General features: G+C 37.0%; 1 protein-coding gene across 6 annotated transcripts in view; it reads left to right on the plus strand.

Annotated features, from left to right (window-relative positions):
* The window catches only part of LOC108701460 (partitioning defective 3 homolog B), a 653761-nt gene that overhangs the window by 410517 nt on the left and 220946 nt on the right, over nt 1-22298 (plus strand). For 4 of the 6 annotated variants that reach the window (XM_018236176.2, XM_018236179.2, XM_041576955.1 and 1 more), the window contains exon 19: nt 3171-3455. In XM_018236176.2, coding sequence (XP_018091665.1) covers nt 3171-3455 — 285 coding nt within the window. Of the gene's footprint in view, nt 1-3170; nt 3456-4117; nt 4694-6862; nt 8892-22298 lie in introns of those variants that run through there. The other 2 variants (XM_041576956.1, XM_018236181.2) reach the window with 2 other exon arrangements.

Raw genomic sequence — 22298 nt, forward strand, 5'->3', positions numbered from 1 at the left:
TAGGTTTCACTTGAGCTTTTGCTCACTGCTAAACTCCATTGTCATGGTTACTGGTACCAACAACAGCAGGACACCGGCTTAGTCATTTTTACCTTTAACAAAGCGTGGTTTTTCTTCACCTTATCTGTAACTTTTTTGTGTTGAAATTGAACTACTACACTAATTCTATTTTAAAGTTGTATGCTATAATTGGAAAAAAAAGGCATTTGGATATTATGGAGCACCATAGATTTTGATCTGTGATAACATTCTAGAATGGGAATTACTTTCAGGCATTAAAAGTGGTGGAATAACCAGAGGTTCCCAAAGACATAACTAAAGGTGGCCGTAGACACAGAGATCCACTCGTTTGGCGATGTCACGAAACGAGCGTATCTCTCCCCGATATGTCCACATTGAGGTGGGTGATATCGGCTGATCCGATCGTGGGCCCTAGGGCCCAACAATTGGATCGTAATGCATCCCATACAGGTTGTCGGATCACGAGGCCGCATAAACGCACAGATGCGACCGCGAACCAGTGGGATTTTTTTTTAACCTGCCTGATTAAAATCACATTTTCCTGCAGACTTGTCTGTACTACAGAGAAATACTCTGTAATACAGAGAAATACTTACATCTACACATACTTACATCTACACTCTGTTACATTAACTATGCTCCCAGCTAATGACTCTACCAAACTACTAGATGATTGCAACAGTATCATAGGAGTCCTTTTGCTATAATTCTAATTGTCAAATCACTGCAAATTACAGCCAAAGGTGAACCCTGTAGACATCTTATGTGCAATGTTTTGAGAGCCATTCTGGATGACCATGCCATAGGCACATCCCCAAACTTGGGGGGGTCATATAATTTCCCTAAAAACACAAAAAAAAACAGTGAATAACAGTGCCTGATACAAGAGCCATAAATAACTGTCTTCTTGGTGAAGGCCAGAGGAACACATTTTAAGGACTAGGGGTTCTGTTGATCTCTGTATGCCCCAGACCTCCTGCAATATCCTCCTGCAATTCTACCATAAAAGTAAAAAGTAAATTGTAGTTTTTACTTAAAGCTCCAGGGTCATCAACATAGTTTGTGGTCTGCATTTTGTATGTCATTTCTTGTGCATATTGTAATTTAATCAGTTGGTTTTCTGTTCACAGCTGGTGTGCTTTCTCTCCCAGTCATAGCAATTAAAATTTCACTGGACCAACTCTTGCCACTCCCTTGTTACAAATAATGCAACCACTAACTTTCACTTTTCTGGGAAAAGCAGTTTTTAGAAACGCCCAAGCTCTGGAAATGATGAAAAAATATATTCCACATTGTATATGCTTATTGCAGATGTTTGTCAAAGAGTATGAGGCATGCAAAATAATCACTTGCCTGCAGACAATTCCTAAGGACATCACTCTAATGGGTAGTCTCATTAGTGCTCAGGTAATACTAAACAATTAGGAGAGTTAGCCTCCCCAAAAAGCGGTCAAGTACCATTTACTGTAATAGGTAGTTTTTCCTCATTAATGTTTCCTATTAGCTCTGGAAACAATAAGTCCCAATGTCACATGAATTCACTGGCTTTAGCTTCCTTTCCTGCTACCAGCATACACTAAAGTCACGTAATTAAATTGCAGGGATGTAAATAACATCATATCTTGTCCTTACATTGTCTAGCAGTATTATTTTGGAACCAAATGGACTGAAATGTATATTAGTGTATATATAACAGAATAATGTATGTACCAATATAAATATGAAAGCTAAATTGTTTATAATAATGTTGAAGCTGAATACTTTGGGGGCTGTTTTTTTTTTGGGGGGGGGCAATGTATGAAGTAAGACAACTCACAAGAGATCTTAATTTCACTCCCGTTCTTGCCTCAATAGTTTTTTCCCCATTATTAGGAATTTAAAAAAAAAAAAGTAAAATAAAAAGCTTGGAAATTCTTTTTTGAAAAAAAAAATTGTAGATAGAAAAAAAGATTGTGGGGGGGGCAAACTCCAATTGATAAAAGAAAATTCATGCAAAATGTAGATTGCTCTTACTTTTAGTTGTTATAGTTAACCTATTAAAACTACAATTTTTATCATTATTCTGCGGTCGTATTGGGTGGAGAGATGTTGGGAGCCTCAACTGCATTAACCCCAGTTGCCTATCCCTAACCAAAATATGCCCCCTCCACTAATTAAAAGAGACACTATATAATGAAAATTCCATTTTGCTATAATAGTTCAGAGAGGCTCTTAATCAGTGAGACTAAATTAAAGTCGATGAGTGTTGACAACTATAGAAATTGTGTTTTGTGTAAGTGAGAATTCCCTTGAGGAGAAATGCACTAAACAACATGTCTCCCTAGAAAACAACAGTTCTTGTCTTTATGTATTTTTAATATTGGTCTCTTCGGCAGCCAACTATATTATTATTCAAAAGCAAAAAAATATATCGAGTATTGCAAAGATACTACTTGGTATCCTAGAAACGAACCGGTGCTCTGAGAAAATGTGATGCACGTCGCTTTACAGTTTATTGTTGATGCTTGTGGAAGGGATAGAATTGGGCTATCCGTTCCAACTACAATTATAATAATATGGGCGTTATTGGAACTATGGACTATTGTATGCATTTTAACGAATGTAGTTTAACTTAACATTATAAATATTTTCCAGTTGGACCAGTTTTCCAGTTGTTTTAAATATATTGATAAAATAATCAGTAAAGACTGGTACTATGAAAATATGAATGCAAGAGCCAAATGTTCATGGCTATGAGATCAAGTCATGATAGCTTTGCCAGATTGTTCTGATGGCTGTAGAAATGTATCTATGTTCTTGCATTGTGCCAGGCTACAGCATTTCTACAACATCTTTTTACAGAAACCAACACAGATATTTTTCTTGTTAAGCTAATGTCACAGCAGTGGACATAAAAGCTGAGGGTCTGCCAAATCTCACTATTGTTTTCTTTGGAAATAGCATTATATATAATGATGAAATCCACAATGGGCCAGGTAAGCTGGGAAAGGATACAATCTGTCCACATTTCCTGAGTTTCTAATACAATACAAAGGTTTTACCATTTTATGCAGAATAAATGAACAGCAAATAATTCTTGAATTAATGTGCCTATAAATATAGGGGCGTTTCCCATCTCCATACACAATTCTATTTTTTTTTTGTTTCAGAATTAACATTAAGCACCAAGAACTTCGAGAACAGCAGGCCAAGAATTCATATGGCTATAACCGGAGTCATGACATGGAAGATGATGATATGGACCCTAATTATGCCAAAGTAAACCATTTTCAAGAAGCTCCACCGCACCATAAGGTGCACCGTCCTTATTCCCCTCCAATAACTGTCCCTCCAAGTTATCCGTGGGAGAGCCAAGTACTGCCAGAGAGAGAAAATCTTCAAGACACTTATGCCAAGATAAACAAAAAGCAGCAGGCACCAGATAAATCTGACAGGTAATACCAACTACCAACTATATCTTGGAGTTCTGTAGGTCTTGATGGTTTGACACTCATTAAGGAAAATTGTAGAGAAAACAACACCTATAATTACACATTACTTCCTCCCCTTTCCTGCTGTGAAACATCAAGGCGATTCAATTAGGTTTTGATGTAAGCTTGGCTTCACTCATTGCCCTTCTAACACTTTCCAGTATCTGAGTGAGTATAAAGCCTCAGCATACAATCTGTGTGCCTTTGTAAAATGGGTTAAGGATTTTGGGAGATAGAAAATACAAAATTCAGGTGGGGCTGACATAAAATTCCGGCACACTGTAGTGATGCCTTATTTTGCATGGAGTAAGCTGTAAATGTAGCCCTTACTCTGTTGCAGAGCCCATATGTTATTGCTGGACTTACAATTCTGGGGTTTTTATTTAAAAAGAAACTCTATTCAATGTAAAGCAACACTGTAGAAATAAAGGCACGGTACCTTGCCTGTTGGTGATAGCTGCCACAGCAATTGTACCATATATTGCAGACTCCTAGGGCGGAAACCATTGGTCTTTCAGTTGAAAGCAAGGGGTTAAAGCCCTAACTGTGAAAGCTACAAGATGCATAAAGTCTACAATGATTTGTGGTATTTTCTGTCTCCATTAAAACTCTCCATGTTTCTTTAGAAAAGAATAAAAGCAGCCGTGTGGGGAAAAAAAAGCCCAGTACTTTATTCACCGCTGCTGAATTGATTAGATGCTTTTGAGCCATATCCTGCTAAGCACATACCCATTTGTGGATATTTATAAAGAGCCAACAAAAGACTTGATTTTTCTGCACGATAAAAATGACCATGTTGAAGAATCAACCTTTATACCCTCAGCGGCTGGAAATCTACCTCTGTTAAGCCTTAGCCATTCATCTGCTAATTCTCATGTTAAATGTCATTCACAATCTGTACATAAATATCTACATTAATTCATTATAGTATTTAAATTTGCTGATTAAATGGTTGCACTTGGGGAAACAGTAATGAACGTTTCAAAATGCTATTTTGCTCTAATAGCGCACTGTGGGTTAATCGTCATTCCAGTAATAATACGCTACCAAGTGCATAGATTTTATATTAATTGTGTTATCTATAATATATGTATGCCGAGACCATTGTGTGTAATTATCGCATTATGTCAGATCTTTGGAAATGACACCTGATTCTTTCCGCTAAAGAAAGTGGGTTCATTAAATTGTGCCTTTTGGTAAAATGCTGGGTTTGCAGTCGTTGTTTTGTTTTCTTGCTTAATCAGCAAAATCGATATCACCTACTACTGTGATCTTCATAACTTGTCTTTATCAATCTATAGCTGGCTATGTGGGCCTTTGTGTAGAAAACGTATAGAATTGACACACTTATCGTTGCCTTCGCATTTCCTGCGAATCATTAATAGAATGTGGCACTTTATGTGTCAGACCGTTGCTGTTACTGATATGTCTGTGTCTGTCCATGGAATTCTCTTATCTCTTTTTATATTGTCTAAAGTAAGTACAGGGTGCTAAGAACATTGGGACAATGAAAATGTATTACTAGAAGTATTAGCTTTAGTTAGTGTGTTCATCTTTTCTACCAGCTCAGATGTGAGTCACCCACACTGGATTTTTCCCGAGCTCACAAAAATATCTCCCCTTGAAATGTATGTCATGCAAACTATTATTTTCTGCTTGTCAGTGATGCTTTGAATAATGATCTCCTTTTTGTTAGCTGGATATGAATGACTGGCCATAAGTACCTAACAAATGTCTAGAAGACGCAAAGAATTGCTGCTTTGTTTATCTTACAGGTTATTGATCTGACTGATGTCTTCCTTGTATGCACAGCTCTGGAATCTATTATCTGGAAACTGTTATCCAGAAAGCTCCATTGAGCCCTATTTAAACAAAGAATTCTTAATGTTTCATTAATTTTCTATTAATTAAGCAATACCTTCTGTATTGATTATAACAATATGGATATTGATTGTAAAACCATCCTGCCTTCGTTTTTTTATATTTAAATCTGTTTTCTAGTTTTAAGATATGGAGCTCCAAATGACAGGAAACCCGCTTAACTGGAAAATCACAGGTCCCAAACATTCTGGATAATAGATTTTATACTTGTATATACCTTATACCAAGTAAAAGGTGGACATGACTGGAACTTTGCATGTTTTGCTTTTCAAGGGTTCCAAAGATTTGGGTGTCTTTTATCTCTCATTGTTCTCCAACAAATATACAGATAGTTGTGTGAAGAGTAACATTCTTCACACAATGAACACACACTTCACAATATGCACTTTTCGTGCATATTTGCTTTTGACCTGGGCTTGGCTGCTACTACCATATTGCTGGTTTTGGCAGTGGTACAGTATGTGGGAGAAACTCAATAGATAATGTACAAACAATGTTTTCTATAAAGCAAATAGAGAACGTCATCTCATGATCATCTGAGCCATGACAAGTGCAACATCAATACTGCCCCATAACATCTACTCTGTTGAAATCCCTTACCCTAAGCATGACTCTGACTCATTATACCTGTTTGGGTTCAAAAGGCCACTGCCCAACTTGTTTGCAATCATTTGGACTTGACAAAATTGTAAACAGCATACTTTAACAGTAATATGTTAACGTTGTTAAATAACTTAATGGCAAGGAACTACTGAAGGCTGCATTTGTAGGAACAGTTCCTGCCCCTAACCACAATCAATTCCCCTTTCTATAACTACCCCCCACACTTTTCATTGGCTTACGGCCACACTCCCTGGCCTCAGATCTAACTTTTCACTCCTTCATTGCCATCCTGCAAGCATCTCATGTTTGCAAATCCACTCATGTTCTTACTGTCCCCTTACAACAAACCATAATTAAATTGCTCAAAAAGGAGGGAAGCTATTAAGGTAAAATGGTACCCTTCTTTCCCATTTTGCTTAATTTGAATTGGGGTATCCAGCCTCAACTATTCAGACTGCAGAACTACCTTTTTTGAAATTTTCTTAACCTTGTCATGGCCTCCTCCCCTTAGCCTGTGCATTGCTCTGTCCCTGTCTCACAGAATATCACAATGGTGGCTCGGGTAGAAGAGGTGACAGGACAATATATACTGATTTGATAAGAATCCGGGATCGGTCATTTGTTAAATTATAAATTATCTGTTGATTTTCAGTCAAAACATATACAGTATTACTGCTTTAATAATAATAATAATTGAAGGCCTACCCTCTTCTTCTTCTCCTGATTTAGTGTAATCATTCCTACAGAGCAGTAGAAATTGGACCTTCCTAATAACTGTATGCAATGTTTTCTAAAACAAAGATGTATATCATTGTAATGTTTTAAATAAATTGTTTTACTAGCAGCACATTGTCTTGTAAATATATTAATCCATTTGTCTTATCTAGGAAAGTACATTTTGCTGTTATCTGAAAATGAGCCTATGATAAGGGACGAAGCAAAACCAAAGGACTACTTTAAACGTCCACATGAAATGTTGGGGTATAAACAGTGATAACACAAAGCTGGAATACATGAACATGAATGGCATGTATTTCAGCAGAACAGTTTAAATCTGCCCCAAAATTCTAATTTTATTGGAGGGAAGTCTCTTGATCCTAATTGCTTGAATCTTTTTCCATTGCAGTCACGCGTTGGATTAAAATGAACAATCACACGTTAATACACTAAATCTGATTTCAAATTTATACACTTTCTCTTTTTGTCTTAGGCATAATAAATGAGCGGAAGACTGTTTAAAATAGTGTATCAGAGTTCCACCCAACATTTGATGCAAGGGCAGCATTATTTTGGATCAATACCTACATTGAAATTTGTACTGAGGCTTTGAATGCGCATTCTAGGGCATTCGGCTTTTAAGTGTCATTTCAGTGTTACACAGCCTTTGTGTTTAGGAGCATTGTCCAACTAAAAGATAAACTTTCAAGATGAGATCTTTGTAGCACATAGCATATCTCCTCTCCAACATGCGACAAAGCATTCAAACATAGCTTTGGATGCTTTGGAACATTGTATAAAGTAATGGTCTTGTAAAAACATGAAGGGGTAAACCATTCTTGTGCCGCTCTAAAAATATTGCTCTGACCAAAATTCTACATGGAGTAAATTTTTTGATGTAGTAGAGTCCAAATTCATGAAATAGCTTGGGACACTAATGATGAAATAATACTGCAACAATCTGCATATGATGTTAGAATAATGCAACAGGTCCCAGTACACTTCACGCTTAGGCTAATCAGGCTGAAACATTGAAGTATAAATCTTAATTTACTATAATACAAGGAATTGCTTCATTATTGTTGGATGGACATGAAAGAGTTAAACTGCTGCTGTTAAAGCCCCTATAACTAGTCTTGCTCTCACGTGTGCAGTATATTGTTGCCAAGCCTAGAGGCCATTGTATTGTTGTTTCTGCCTCAATTATTATGACTGTCATTTGGAAAGAAGCGAATACATTTTACTACAAAAAGAGAAAGATGTTAATTTCTAGATAAAATATAATGAAGCTTTTTCTCAATCACAAATGATAGTTCTGGACATGTTTCATCTCATGCTGATTCTATAAAATTGCCCAGAAATGTGAAAATCCTGCAAATCTTTTCTGTATCGTACACAGACCCATGTTTTCTATCGTTGCTGTATTCTGCATATGCTGGTCATTTCTATGGGGCAGATTTATTGAAGTGTGAAAATTCTAGGAGTCACCCTGGTGCATAATGTCCAATAACCATGTAGTAGTTTAGTGTGGCAGTGAAACAACAGTGCTGAATGTATTCCTTTAGGCCCCAAAGTGAGACTGGAGTGTAGTTGGCAGAGTTTAGGATGTTGTTCCCTTACCAAGAAAAGTGTAAATTTATTTTATGCCCTTCCTTGTTACTAAATAAACACTTTAGTCTAAATGAAGCTTTCTAAAAATGTATGAACCCATATCAGTAAAAAGCAAAAAGTAATTTAAAACAGAATTAACTTCTGATGTCCTCCAAGGTGACAATTTTACTTGCTGTAATTTACTGAGCCTTCTGATTAAAGATCTCATCTTATGATTTGGCATTTTAGTTCTGCATCAGCCTCACCTGGGTCAGCTCAAAATAGCAAGTCATTTGTAGGCACTATGACCTTCTAAAATGGTATCAACTGCCTTTGTAACCTGCCCTCTTGTTTGAGGCCATAATATATTATCTAAGTGGAGAGATTATTGAAGTTCATTTTCACTATTCCTCCTCATTCTGTCTTCATTCAGGAGTTGGGTGTCAGATGAATGATCCAATATATCTTATAGGAGGCTCCTTTTGCCTAGTAGATGTATTAGAGCACCTGAAATCCTGTCTCTCTACATGCAGAATTTGTGCAATTTGTACTGGGATCCATTATTTCAGTGAGCTCTAATACATCTGCTAAGAAAGGGAGCCCCCCTATAAGATATATTAGATCCAGGGGCGCGCCGCCAATGAGGCGAGCTGAGCCGCTCGCCTCAGGCGGCAGTGCCTGAAAAGATTCCAGGGGAGGCAAAAAGCTGCTCCTGCACCTTTAAGAGCCGAATTTCCGGTTTTTGAATTGCGAGAGAGTGCAATTGCGCTCTCCGCAATAGTGTTTCTGCCTCCCCTCCCGACACGTAAGTTGGTGAGGGGGGGTGGCATTGCAGGAGCCGCCTCAGGCGGCTCCTTAGTCAGAATCGCCGCTGATTGGATCATTCATCTGACACTTGACTGCTGCATGAAGACAGAATGAAGAGAAAAATATGCAGAGAGAGTAATAGTGAAAATAAACTATTATTTCAGAATTTTTAATTGATTGTATTTAGAAAGTTTCTTACTTCAGTATGATGAAGCATGTATTACATTTTAATTTTTCACAATAGTTCCCCTTTAAGGTACTGACATTCTAGTTTACTTGCACCATGGCTAACAGTATACCCCACTAAATTTTATTATTTAAAGGGGGTGTTCTCCTTTTAATATGATTTTTTTGGCATGTTATGGATTTCAGCAATGCTTGCGATTGAGTAAATGAATCGATTTGCATCACCATAATTTAAAGAAATCACAAATTTTGTTTATTATACTTAAAAACTATTGTTTTATTTACCACTTTTAAACTTCTGCACTCTTTCGCTTGGCTTTTCACTGGCTTCAATAATACCAATGATTCCAGATTGTTGCACGAACTGGGACAAATACCCTTTGATTCTCTTCTATAAAAAATGTTCATTGTTGTGGAGTGTTTTATCACCCCAAAAACATAAACCAGTATTTTATTTCCATGTTGCATTTGTCTGTAAATTAAAACAATGGACGCTGTTCAGTGTAAAAATGATGTATTGTTCTGTGATATGTCACTGGATTTCTTTGGAATAATATCTTGTGAAGCATTTGCTGAAATGTCTTAAAATATGTATACAGCATACTGACAAATACTTTGTGTACAAACCTAATTTCATTTTTTTTAAGCTGAAAATGTATTTCTATTTTAAAAGAAACCTTGCTCACAAAAGTTTAGTTTTATATATAAATAAATGATTTTCTCTACTTTGTTCTCAGTGTTTGTATATTGTTTGCAGCAGACATGGTAGAAAGATGGCTGACTGAAGATGGTTTAAAATAAAAGGGTAGTAGTGCATCTAAATCAGCGATTCTTTTTGTTCTGCAGCAGAGCAAGTGTTTCCCGTTCTGTATTTTTTGCCTCATTACTACAACATACCTTAGGCAGGGAACCAATGTTGTTTTCATAGAGTGGATTTGACTCGGATAAAGCACATACCTGTACATGTAAAGCACATGCTGTGAAATGTTTTATATCGCTGCTGAATATGTTGGTGCTTTATCAATATAAGGTTAAAATATTTTTGTATTAAAGTGATACTGCTGTTCTTCCAAAAAACAGTACTACTAAGAATAAAGGGCCTCTGTATTCTTTTTTGGAGTATTCTTTATATTTTCTAAAAAAAAAATGTCACCCACTGAAGGTGCAGGCTAATAAAATCCCGCCAGCTCTATGATACTCACACTGGGAGGGAGCTTCTGGTGTGAGCCGCCATGTTGTGCAAAGTGCATACACATAATGAGCTTCTGATGTCATGAGAAAGTTTCAGCAAAGTTTCAGCATTCCCTCATTAAGCACATGCCCCCATATGGCCACTCAAACAGTGAGCTCCCTCCCTGTGCTAGTGTCATAGTGCTGGCATGGGGCAATTTTTTTAAAGAAAAACTACTGTTACCCCACCTGGAGTGCAGGCTCTATTAGCATGCATCTTTGGTGGGTTGGGGAAAATATGTTATCGTAACATGTACCCTTTAAAGCTATGGAAGGATCACACTGCCCACAGCCCAGCAGTAAGGCTTTGAAGCAGTTGTGTTACCCTTCATTTCTAGTAACACTAACATGTTTTTAGCAGATGTTCTAAGGAAAGTGTGTATTTTAAATTAAATCTGATATTTTGCTGAACAACATATTTTACCAAACCCCAAAGAAATTTAGATTAAAACATCTATCTTTTCTGTATTTCTGTATTTTCAACACTTTCTGTTGCCATATATCCAGTGCAACCAACTAATTTTGAATATGTCCTTTACTCACATTTCCCATAAACTAATGAGAATATTTCTGGCAGTTTCTTCTGATTTCATAGGAACCTCCCCATCCAGGTTTAAATGATGGTTCCCAAGCAATCTTTCAGCCTACTGTATTTATTTGTCTTCTTGTGTTACTGCAGCTGCCCCTCCGCCAGCCTTGTTATAGCTCAGATCAGTGTGTTACAGGTGGAGGTAGGTAGTTTCATTGTGATATTGAAATAGCAAACACCATCAAGGTGCCATTTTAATATTACAGTTCTGTATGGATAATGAATTTTAACATTAAGGGGGTTATTTATCAAAGCTTGAGTTTGTGAGTTTTTTTTATACCTCGCTATTCGAATGTTTTCTGATTTATAAAAAAAAAACTTGAATGGGAAAACTCGAATTGATCGAATTGTGGCAAAAAAACCCTCAAAACCTCATGAAGGCTACAAAATTCCTCAATTGGTTCAAGAGACCTCTGCCGTTTTCTTGGAGTATTTTCAGATTCAAACTATTTCCAACTTTGTGGTATAATAAATCTCTAAAAAATCTAGCTAGAGTTTGGACTGAAAAATACCCCAGAAACCTGAATTTTTCTGGTAAAAATCAACTTAACCATTGATAGATAACTCCCTAAATATCTTGAGAAAGGTCTCCTGAGTGTGGAAACTTTGACTTAAATACATCATTTGCCTGATAATATTTGCCTGATATTTAAATCCCTTGGAGTGCTGCTTACTTGGGACTATACTGAAAAATTGGACTTTGCATATAATTAAATAAATATAATATCCAGGAGTGCAGAAATTGTATTTTCTTATTTTTCATTCATCTCTGTGCTCTGTACTATGTGTATATATATTTCAGATAAAATTTGAACCAGAAATACAGAAGACAAAAAAAAAAAAAAAGAAGTATATCCTTTATAGGCATATATGCCTATATTTAAATCACCAACAATTGTTTATCAGGCAGGGGTAAGGGATTCTTATATTATATTTACATTTAGGGGCAGATTTACTAAGGGTCGAATATCGAGGGTTAATTAACAGGGATGGTCGAATTTGACCCGTTTCGTTTCGCCAAAAATTCGCCGCCGGCGAAATGTCGCAGACGCCCATTAAAGTCTATGGGCGTCAAAAAAATTTGTCGCGCGGCGAAATTATTTTGTCGCGCGTCTTTTTTTTTGGCGCACGTCTCCATACAAGTCTATGGGCGTCATTTTTCCGGCGAAACGAGGCGAAAAAATTCGCCCATCCCTATTAATTAACCCTCGATATTCGACTAGGAACTAAAATCGTTCGACTTCGAATATCGAAGTCGAACGATTTAGCGCTAATCCTACGATCGAACGATCGAAGGATTATTCATTCGATCGAGCGATTAAATCCTTCGAATCGAACGATTCGAAGGATTTTAATACAACGATCGAAGGAATATCCTTCGATCAAAAAAGCACAGGCAAGCCTATGGGGACCTTCCCCATAGGCTAACATTGAGTTCGGTAGCTTTTAGCTGCCGAACTAGGGGGTCGAAGTTTTTCTTAAAGAGACAGTACTTCGATTATCGAATGGTCGAATAGTCGAACGATTTCTAGTTCGACTCGTTCGATTCGTAGTTGAAGTCGTAGTCGAAGGTCGAACTAGCCCATTCGATGGTCGAAGTAGCCCAAAAAACACTTCGAAATTCGAAGTTTTTTTGATTCGAATCCTTCACTCGAGCTTTGTAAATGTGCCCCTTAAAGTAAAAAATGTAAAGAAATCATGCAGCTGCAGGGTCATGCTATAATAGATCAAAGGTCATTTGAAATAATATATTGCAGTTATGAAAAATAGAAAAAATGGATACCCTTTTTCATACACTACTTTAATGGATATTGAACCACATACATTATCTTCAGGTGGATTTAGAATTTTATTTTTTGATGATTTTTGCCTTTCAATTGAATTTGGCAATCTTCAGAGACACAAAGCTGCAAAACTTACGTTGATATCGTTTTGTGGCATGCCACTTATTACTTATCTCAACCACCTCTTTCATTTTGTACATGATAGAAGAGGCCACTGGTTGGTGTATATGTTCTTTTTTTTTTTTTAATTGTAATGGCTGTTCTTCAAAAATAACTAAGTGAAGGACCGCTGCTTTGTTTCTGCATCTTGATTCATTTTTTCCTGGTGCTAAAGTAATTTGTTTTCTGTAGAATGTGAGCAAGCATGTATATTAATGATCAATTTCTCAAGCAGTGCACATTAATTCCTTAAAAAGGAACTGTCATTGAAGCTTAAATGCTAATATGCGTACGGTTAATTAAGAAGCCAGAATTAGCTATAAGCTTAGTGAGCACTGAGAGTAAAAGATGGAGAGAACGGAATTCTTCTCTCTGCTCACAGATGACTATAAGGACATTAAAAGTGAACTGGTTCATAATATGCAAAATTAAGATTTCAGAAGTGGCATTTTATACGTTCATTAAATGGCCCAAGATTAATTAGATAGTCAGAGTTGGGCAGAAGAGAAATTGTTTAAATGTTGAGCTATTTGAGTGGAGGGCAGACTCTTTTTTCGATATGCAAGTCTAATTACTTCTACAGCACTTCTCTTTAATAAAAGCATGTTATACAGCCTCTGTACAAACGTATCCACTTTTATAGTTAACCCCTATAGTGCAGCATATTTTGCACTAGGAATTAAATGCTAGCTGACTTTTGAACATTTTGGGGATTATGTAATAAAAGCCACTAAGTTTGCCCAAGGGCAATAACCCTTAGCAGCCAAACAGCAGACAGCATTTACTAGTCACCTGTTTAAAAGCAAGCATCTTATTGGTTACTATGGGTTACTGCTCCTGGGCAAACTCAGTGCCTTTTATTACATAAGCGGGTTAATGCTCTTTCACTTTAGAAAGCCTGGGAGAGCCTCTTGTCAGGTGTACCTACATCTAAAAGAAAAAGTTTGAAGACTGCTTCACATTCTGGACAGGGAGGAGGATTGGTTCAAAGGAGGGGTCAAAGAAGTCATATATGTGAAAACTGAATAAGCAAGTTTGAACAGAGGCCCGGGGTGCGACACTTTGTAGCACATTTATTAAAACTCAAATTCATTTAATGTTTTATGAAAACAAATCTTACCAAACTCCCTTCCACAATTTCAACTCATTGACAATAATTTTGCTTGAAAAAAAATCATAGAGACAAAATGACATAACAAAATCGAGCTTTTTCACTGCGAGAACTTGACTTTTTTGGATTATCAAACGAAAATCCCCAAATTTTTCAGGTTATCCAGTGTAGCTCACAATGTCTAAAAAACAACTTTAGAAACATCTGCCATTGACTTGAACATGACCTTGACTGGTTTGAGATGGCGCATTTTCGGATTTATAGCAGCTTTGGGGTATGATAAAAAAAATTTCCATGACAGTTTTCCCCTTAAAGGGGAACTCCAGCTTCCAAACCAAAATTTTATAAAAAGGCCCACATACCACAGGAAACCCCTAATATACCAATCACCAGGGCCGGATTACATAGCTGGCACCCCTAGGCCCACTGCCGTTCATCACCCCCCCTCCCCTTTATTCAGGCAAATTTTTTGTCATTGGGACTGGAGCAATGGGTATTATATCTCCGGTGCATCCCCAGTGTTGCTGAAAAATGTGGGTGTAGTTGAGCAGCATGCCGCCCCTCTAAAATCCTGCCGCTCTAGTCCCGAGCCTTGGTGGACATTCCACAAGTCTGGGCCTGCCCATCACAGTTACCTGTTTCTTCAAAAAGTATGAATACATGCCATTTTCTATGCTGAAATCCAGCTGTTTAACTCTTTTTGCATCATTTAAATCCTACCAGGGAAGGAGGGACTAAACACTGATGTTACAAATTGTAACAACTACTCCCCAGCTTACAGACAGCATGCAGGAACTACATAACCCGCAATGCATTGTACTGTGATGTTCTGTTCCTTGAAATCACGTGTGCAGGGAATTGTGAGGTTTGGCGGATGCAGCCTGAGGACAGATGGCTTTTGATACAAAGTAACAGTATTCAGCCAGCTCAGCAAAGTAGTCAGAGAGATCAGAAGGAGAGCAGGGGGCTAGGCTTAGGGAACTGTCAGGAAACCATTAAAAATCATGAAAAGTCTGCATATTTTTTAATTGATGTATATTGCAACGTTGCTTGAAATTATGTTTACTTTTCAAAAAGCTAAAGTAATGTTTCTGTGGAGTTCCCCTTTAAGAACCTCAACTAGAAAAAAGCGAGGTTTAATAAATGGGCTCCCTATTGTTAGCCATATAGAATGCTGTTTTAGCACTTCTCCCTGGATGGTTCAATATTCAATCATGCTAGTACAATCAACACATTTCGGGGTTATGTAATAAAAGGCACTAAGTTTGCCCAGGAGCAGTAACCCATAGCAACCAATCAGCAGGTTGAATTTACTGGTCACCTGTTTAAAAGCAAACATCTTATTGGTTGCTATGGGTTACTGCTACTGGGAAAACTTAGCACCTTCTATTACATTTGGGGGATTGTCTCTGAAAGTCTCTGAGACCATGCTAATTTTTCTAAATACATTATGCTGATTGGAGTAAGATTCCAACGTTAGGGGCATTTGCCTGGGGTATCACTTGATCTGCCTAGTCTAACAAAGGGAAGGGATACAAAGTTTGGTCTCTGTTTGAACTCCAATTGGCAAAGGTATCTGGGACCCTGAAGCAGGAGGAATCAGTAGAAAGATGATGAAATTGTAGGTTTAGCTGGTGGGAAGACTAGCTGCAATGCTTACTCTAGGAGTTACAGTCAAGCTTAGGATAGCCATAGGCTCCACAAAGGGGCAACAACCAGAGTACAGACTCAAGTGAATGGCCTCAGTGATAGCAAGATCCAAAAGGGCACCACTTACAGGGTCTTGTACAATCAAAAATGTGAGTGGTTAGATGCCTACACTACCTGTTCAAGCATAAGTCATTAAGCATCATATCATGTAAGATCTATTTACTATTTACTTGCCCAAAAAACCCAATCAATTCGAGTTTTCGGGTTTCACAACTTGAACTCACGGAATCATTTTTTTTCCATTCAAGTTTTTTCTTAAATATGAAACCATTTGAGTTTTGAGTTCAATTCAGTTCAAGGTGTCCATTTGAGGTATAAAAACCCTTTGATAAATAACCCCCTAAATGTCCCAATAGGTGTTTCTTGATATATTAAAAATGTTTTTTTTTGTGCAAAACTGGAAAATTCAACAAACTTGTGGGATGTAGCATTTAATAGCATTTAATGGAATACATGTGCATGGAGCCAAACAAGGACAGTAACTAATAGAAGTAAAAGAGAAATGTTTGTGCTGCTGTCAGCTGAAAGGCTTACACATCTGTCTGTTCTAAGGTATCGTCATAAAGGAAAAAAAGTTCCCTGTGGATACATAGCTAAGCCTCTGCATAAAAACTGTATGTCAAAACTGGCTTTTAGGGTGCACATTTAAATTAGAACATGGGGAACAAAATACCTGTTGTGTTTTTCAAAGTACTTTAAAAAGCCTTTTCTGCCACAGAACAGACAGAAAATTGGCCACTTGAATGTAAGGGGAAAAGGGCACAGTGGGTTTTTTTTGGTTGTTTTCTGACTAAACTACCTGTAATGTTCCATAATTGTTTGAAAGGGCTGCTGTAATTGAGCACTTGTGTTCAGTAAGTGTACTGCTAACCAGGGGTCCAGAAGTGCTTCTCTCTGTTCTCAGGTAATGACAGAGTAAGTCTGTTGCCTTGCAACTGCAGCTTTGTAAATCAGCCCTGTTTCTCCAGTGTAAATGACAGGGGTCCTTATTTATTTATATACTTACCTTTACCCAAACTTTATCTATTCTACTTCACTGGGTTAGGTCCTTCTACAGTCTTCTTAATGTATGGTGACCTGCTCATAATGCATGGGATCAGATTATTTCTGCTATAATGCGGACTATAATTCCTGCTCTATGCCACATACTGTTACCACGTTGGACTTGTTGTTAAGTAGAGGCTTATGGTAGGTATTACATCTGAACAGTTGTATACTGTGGGTTATGTAAATCTGGCCTCAAGAAAACAACTTTGTGAGCCTGGAACAGAATTCTGAGATGTTATTTTAACAGATATTTTTCTAGAAAAACATTGACTGATCTAATTATTTTATTATTGGCATGATTCCGAAAAGCCCAAGTGCCTTTTGACATATGTTTAAAATTCCTCTTTTGTATATGGTACATTTGACTGTACAATAAATGACTTCTATGTGTGATTAACATGTTTTTTCTTCTTTCTTTTCTTTTATTCTTTCTTTGTCTTCTTTCGTCATCCATTAGTTTGTTTCCAAAGACCTATCAATGTGAGACAAAATAAACATGCTCATGTGGATTTCAGAGAAAACAAAGTACAATACACTTTTTGAAAAATTAATGGTAGAGACAAATTAATTGGCCCATGATATATATAATCACTGCTGGTAACACATGAAAGGTAAGCATGTAGGGATAGGCTGTCTTGTTGTTTAATGATGGAAATGTAGCCAAGGCTTGAGCCATTAACTTTAGGATACCCTGAGCCCTGGCAAGAAAAGTTACATATTGTGTGATATTTAGTCTGCAGCTCTTTAACTACAAAGCCCAATAGTTAACTAACTGGCCAAAGTTGTCAGGTAGGTCTGCAAGTTGAAGTGCAAAACAAATGAAAGATACATCCCAACACTCATGATTAAAAATTAGGTATTTTAAAAAGTTGTCCTAGTCGTCACTCCCAGGCTGTGAAAAAAAAAGGTTTTATATAAGAAAATAACTTGCATTTAATGGACAACATTTAAAATCACGCAGTTCCCTTCCTTTTCAATGAAGCTGAAAATCTTGAATATTATAATAAACTGGGAAATAAAGTTGTTAAAGTTGAACTAAACCCTAAAAATTAATATGGCTAAAAAATGCCATATTTTATATACTGAACATATAACACCAGTATAAAGTTTCCCAATAGCAGCAATGATCCAGAACTTCAAACTTGTCACGGGGGGTCATTATTTTGGAAAGTGTCTGCGACAGTCACATGCTCAGTGAGCTCTGAGCAGCTGTTGAGAAACAAATTTATGGGTCGTTGCAAATTATTAAGCAGAAAATTAAGTTGCCCTGTAATATAAGCTGATTCTACAGGGCTGATTATTAAATTCTGATGCTAGTTCTGCTGGTTTCTGTGCTGCTATGTAGTAATTATCTGTATTAAATATTAATCAGCTTTATATTGTGACATTTATAGTCTGTGTACTGTATATTGTGAGTGGGTCACTAAGCTCAGTAAGTGACATCAGCACAGAGCATGTACAGTGAATCAGCAGAAAAGAAGATGGGGAGCTACTGGGGCATGTTCAAATGCACATACCTTCCCTGCTAAAGGGCTGTGGTTGCTTTGGGCTAGTACAGAAGCCCAAAATATGATGTACAACATTTCTAGCCTACTTCTTTAGTTAAGCTTTAGTTCTCCTTTTAAGAGACAAGGAACTCCATTTTGATCAGTATGATCTTCCTTGGGGAATGTTCAGGGAATCGAAACCCTCCTCTCATGTATGAATTGACACTGCGTACGGAGAATCAAAAGACACTGATCAAGAGGCCTCCAAATATATGCACAATGCTCACTGGTGTTTAAGGTGTTTCTAAGCTACAGATATGCAGGCCGCAACATTATCACATACTACAACATAAATACCTCTTATCATTTTTAAAGTCCATTATCAAGAAGCCATAATGTTGTGTAGCCCAATAGCCACAGGGGAGGGGTGTGACATAATTGGGCTCATGGCAATATGATCAGGGCTATAAATTCTGCATAGTATGAATAACTATAAAAACGATTGAAACCATAAAACTATGCAGGTACCCCTTGTGCTCAGCACAGTTATAAAGCAATATGTGATATTGTAGTTGCATTATGAAGTTGTTTTATCTTTTCAGTTTTCCTTTATGACCTGAACACTTAGGAGCAAATTCATGATCCTTTGTAGCCTGAATTTGGGTGAATCATTGTAAGAAACTGTACGTTTTTTTATAGTTCACCCAAGCAACAAAGGATCATAAATCTGCCTCTCTGCCCTTAAAATGAACTGATGTCAAGAGGCCTAACATATTCATTCTTTATCCTGCACTTTTCCTAATTAATTTCTGTCATATAGTAGCACATATTACTGTACAGACTTCTTGAATAAGGTAAAACCAATTGCTGGGCAGGTATCAGGATAAAAATACATTATTTTTTATCTTACATGCATGTGCAGGACGGTTGGCCCCATCCTCACAAAAAAAAATTTGAATATTGCTCCATGTTTGGAAGTAAATGAGTCTCTATAAATGGCTGGACCCCAGTGTCGCTTGCTTCTGTTCTGACAAATGAGTTCCATTGTTGTTAGTAATGTAGGTATGAAATAAAGTGAAATAGTGGAGCCTGTATTGTCAAATAACATGAAATGTATCTAATGGTGGTCATGTGGTCAACCTAACCACTTTACTGCTAATGCTGTTTGTACTGAGTTGTTAAAAACCAATGTTGTCTATAATAAACCAGAAGTACCTTCTATTCTATGTCTTGATCAAAACGTATTACCATTAATGGTCACATTTTGTTTTTATATTATTTTAACTCGAAGATTTCAAGATGCCTTAAAAAGAACAATCACTCTGTCCCTCTCATTCATCTTTTGTGGGTAAAACACACCCCAGACAGATTTAAGTAAATGTTCCTTGTGCACTTAAAGTGTAAAATAACCTAATTTAAATATGCTGCTCTGGAACCAACAATTACTTATGGTGACAGCACATTAGTATCTGTAGCTAAATTAAAAAACACTCTAAGAATGTCACCATTACTCTTTGTTGTTCTTTGTGTCTGTCTTCCTAATGTAGTTTCTTCTTTTAACCCTACATTTGGCAGGCAGTGTGCTGATCAAATATTGTCATCACTGTTTCCATCTGCACATTCTTCCTTCAATTCACTATATAGCTTTCTAAAAAAAACATAAATAAATAACACCTCTAACTCCTGCTGTTTTGAGGATGCATAACTTTTTCAATTTTTCTCCCCTATAAAATTCTCTTCTGCTTCTGCTGGTAATACATTCCCAAATCCTGGTCCTTGCCACATACTGTATGTATTGCCTTTTGCCTACTACATGATTGTCATTTTTTTAAACCCTTTCCCACCTTTCCCCCATCAAAACTTATAACTCCCTTCTATCCTTTGCTAATTACTCCCATGCCAGCTTACAACCCTACTGCAGTTGTACTCCAAACCATAGCCCCTGTTTAATTCACAGACATGATATTTGTGCACTTGTACACAATCTGCAGAATGCATTTGGAGGAAATTATATTCAAAAACTGACCTTCACCACCATATTTAATTATAAATTTAATTATACTTAATTTCATGCCTTAATTCTGACCTCTACCAGGGCAAAGGCAGTCTACAACACTTCATCATTATCATAATTTATTTATATAGGACCAGCCTGTTACACAGTGGAGCTCATTTATCAACACTGGGCAAATTTGCACATGGGCAGTTACCTATAGCAACCAATCCGTGATTAGCTTTTTGAAACCAGCTGCCAGTAGAACAATGAATGCAGCAATCTGGTTGCCATGGGTTACTGCCCATGGGCAAATTTGCCCAGTATTGATAAATGAGCCCCAGTGTGTTACATTAATAAGCAAACAGGGGTCTTGCAATCACTTAACAAACAAGGGTTACAGATAAAAATAGGATCAGGGAGCCCTGCTCACAAGAGCTTACAATCTGGTTTTCATATTCCTTTCCAAAAGAATCACTCGCCTTACTACACTCTTTCCGGACTGAAAGACAGAAAGAAAGATCTGTTTTAGTATGTGACTGAGCCTGAAGTTTCCTAGCTTCTCATTTCCTCACCAATTATAAGTTGTTCCTTTGATCGTATGCTTTCATTATTAACCTTTGTGCTTCTGTCCTTATTCCAGCACTTTCACATATATTCAATTCCTCTCTAGCTTCTAGAACTTTCAAACAGGCCTGTGTCAAGCCTATTCTCCAAAAAGCTACAATTAAACCTTTCTGTATCTAATGTAGCATTAAACTCTCTTCAGAGAGTTTCAGAACTTCTGTTATCTACTGTGTATCCTGTGCTTGAATGGCTGCCCCCATGGCTACACAGCAATTTGTTTATATAAACTATAGTAGTGTTACTTAAGCAAACACACCAGTTTTACGAGTGCAGGGCAACACTAAATTATACTGTCAGTTATTTAAAACACTTACATTTTTTGGTGTTACTGATCCTTTAAAAGCAATTACAGGGCATTAACAAGCAACCAGAAAAGGTGACAATAAATCAGATATTACCAATACTCAAGGCCACATTGTGTATTACCTGTATTTTTCCCTTACTGTTTTAATTAGGGCGCAAGGCTTGATTAGTACATTCCCACTATATGTGTTCTTTCTCATTGTAAGAATTGTGAAAAAATGACTGACTTAAACCAGTTTCTACTTCATCATTAGGTTCTCTGAGCTCAACAAGTAACATGAAGTGTAACTTAAGTTTAAGATACAATGTAGTATGAGGTTCTCCTAACATCATCTGTAAAATACGTATAAGCACAGATGTTCCATTTTATTTTAGATAAAATACTTCCCTTTTCATATACTCCTTTTTGTCCACTTTCCTTCTTAACATTTCCCAATGTACATGTGCTGTATTCCCCTAACAAGCAGACATATTGAGGTGTGGTCAAGATATTCAAGGTTACATATGTTTGTGAGTACTGAACACTCCACCTGATTATTCCCACTAGTTACAGACGACTTGCCCTTGGTTGTCTATTTTTCATGAAAAATCAATGACAGAATAAATTATGAACAGATTTGTAGATGCAGCTGTCTATGGAGATTTCAGATCTGCCACTGTCAAAGCAAAAAATAAGGCAGCTCCTCTTGTGTATCTGCATGTGCAAACAAAATTAATGTTCTGCCTACCTAATCGAAAATAAAGTCATATTTTATTCTCTATGCAGGGGAAAGAAAAAAAACCCACGTTAACAGATTATGTTTTCCAATAATGGATTTTATTCATTTACATTGGCATAAATTACTGATAAGTCTCTTGCAAATTACATATGGAAAGCAAACATATGAAGGGCTGACATTGCTTAATGAAATGCCACCACTTCTTTTTTTAATAACTAGACAGAAGTTCAGTGCTAATTTCAGCCTCCAGATTGGTCACTTTAT

Source organism: Xenopus laevis, chromosome 9_10L (assembly GCF_017654675.1).
Source record: "Xenopus laevis strain J_2021 chromosome 9_10L, Xenopus_laevis_v10.1, whole genome shotgun sequence".
In the NCBI taxonomy this organism is placed as follows: Eukaryota; Metazoa; Chordata; class Amphibia; order Anura; family Pipidae; genus Xenopus; species Xenopus laevis.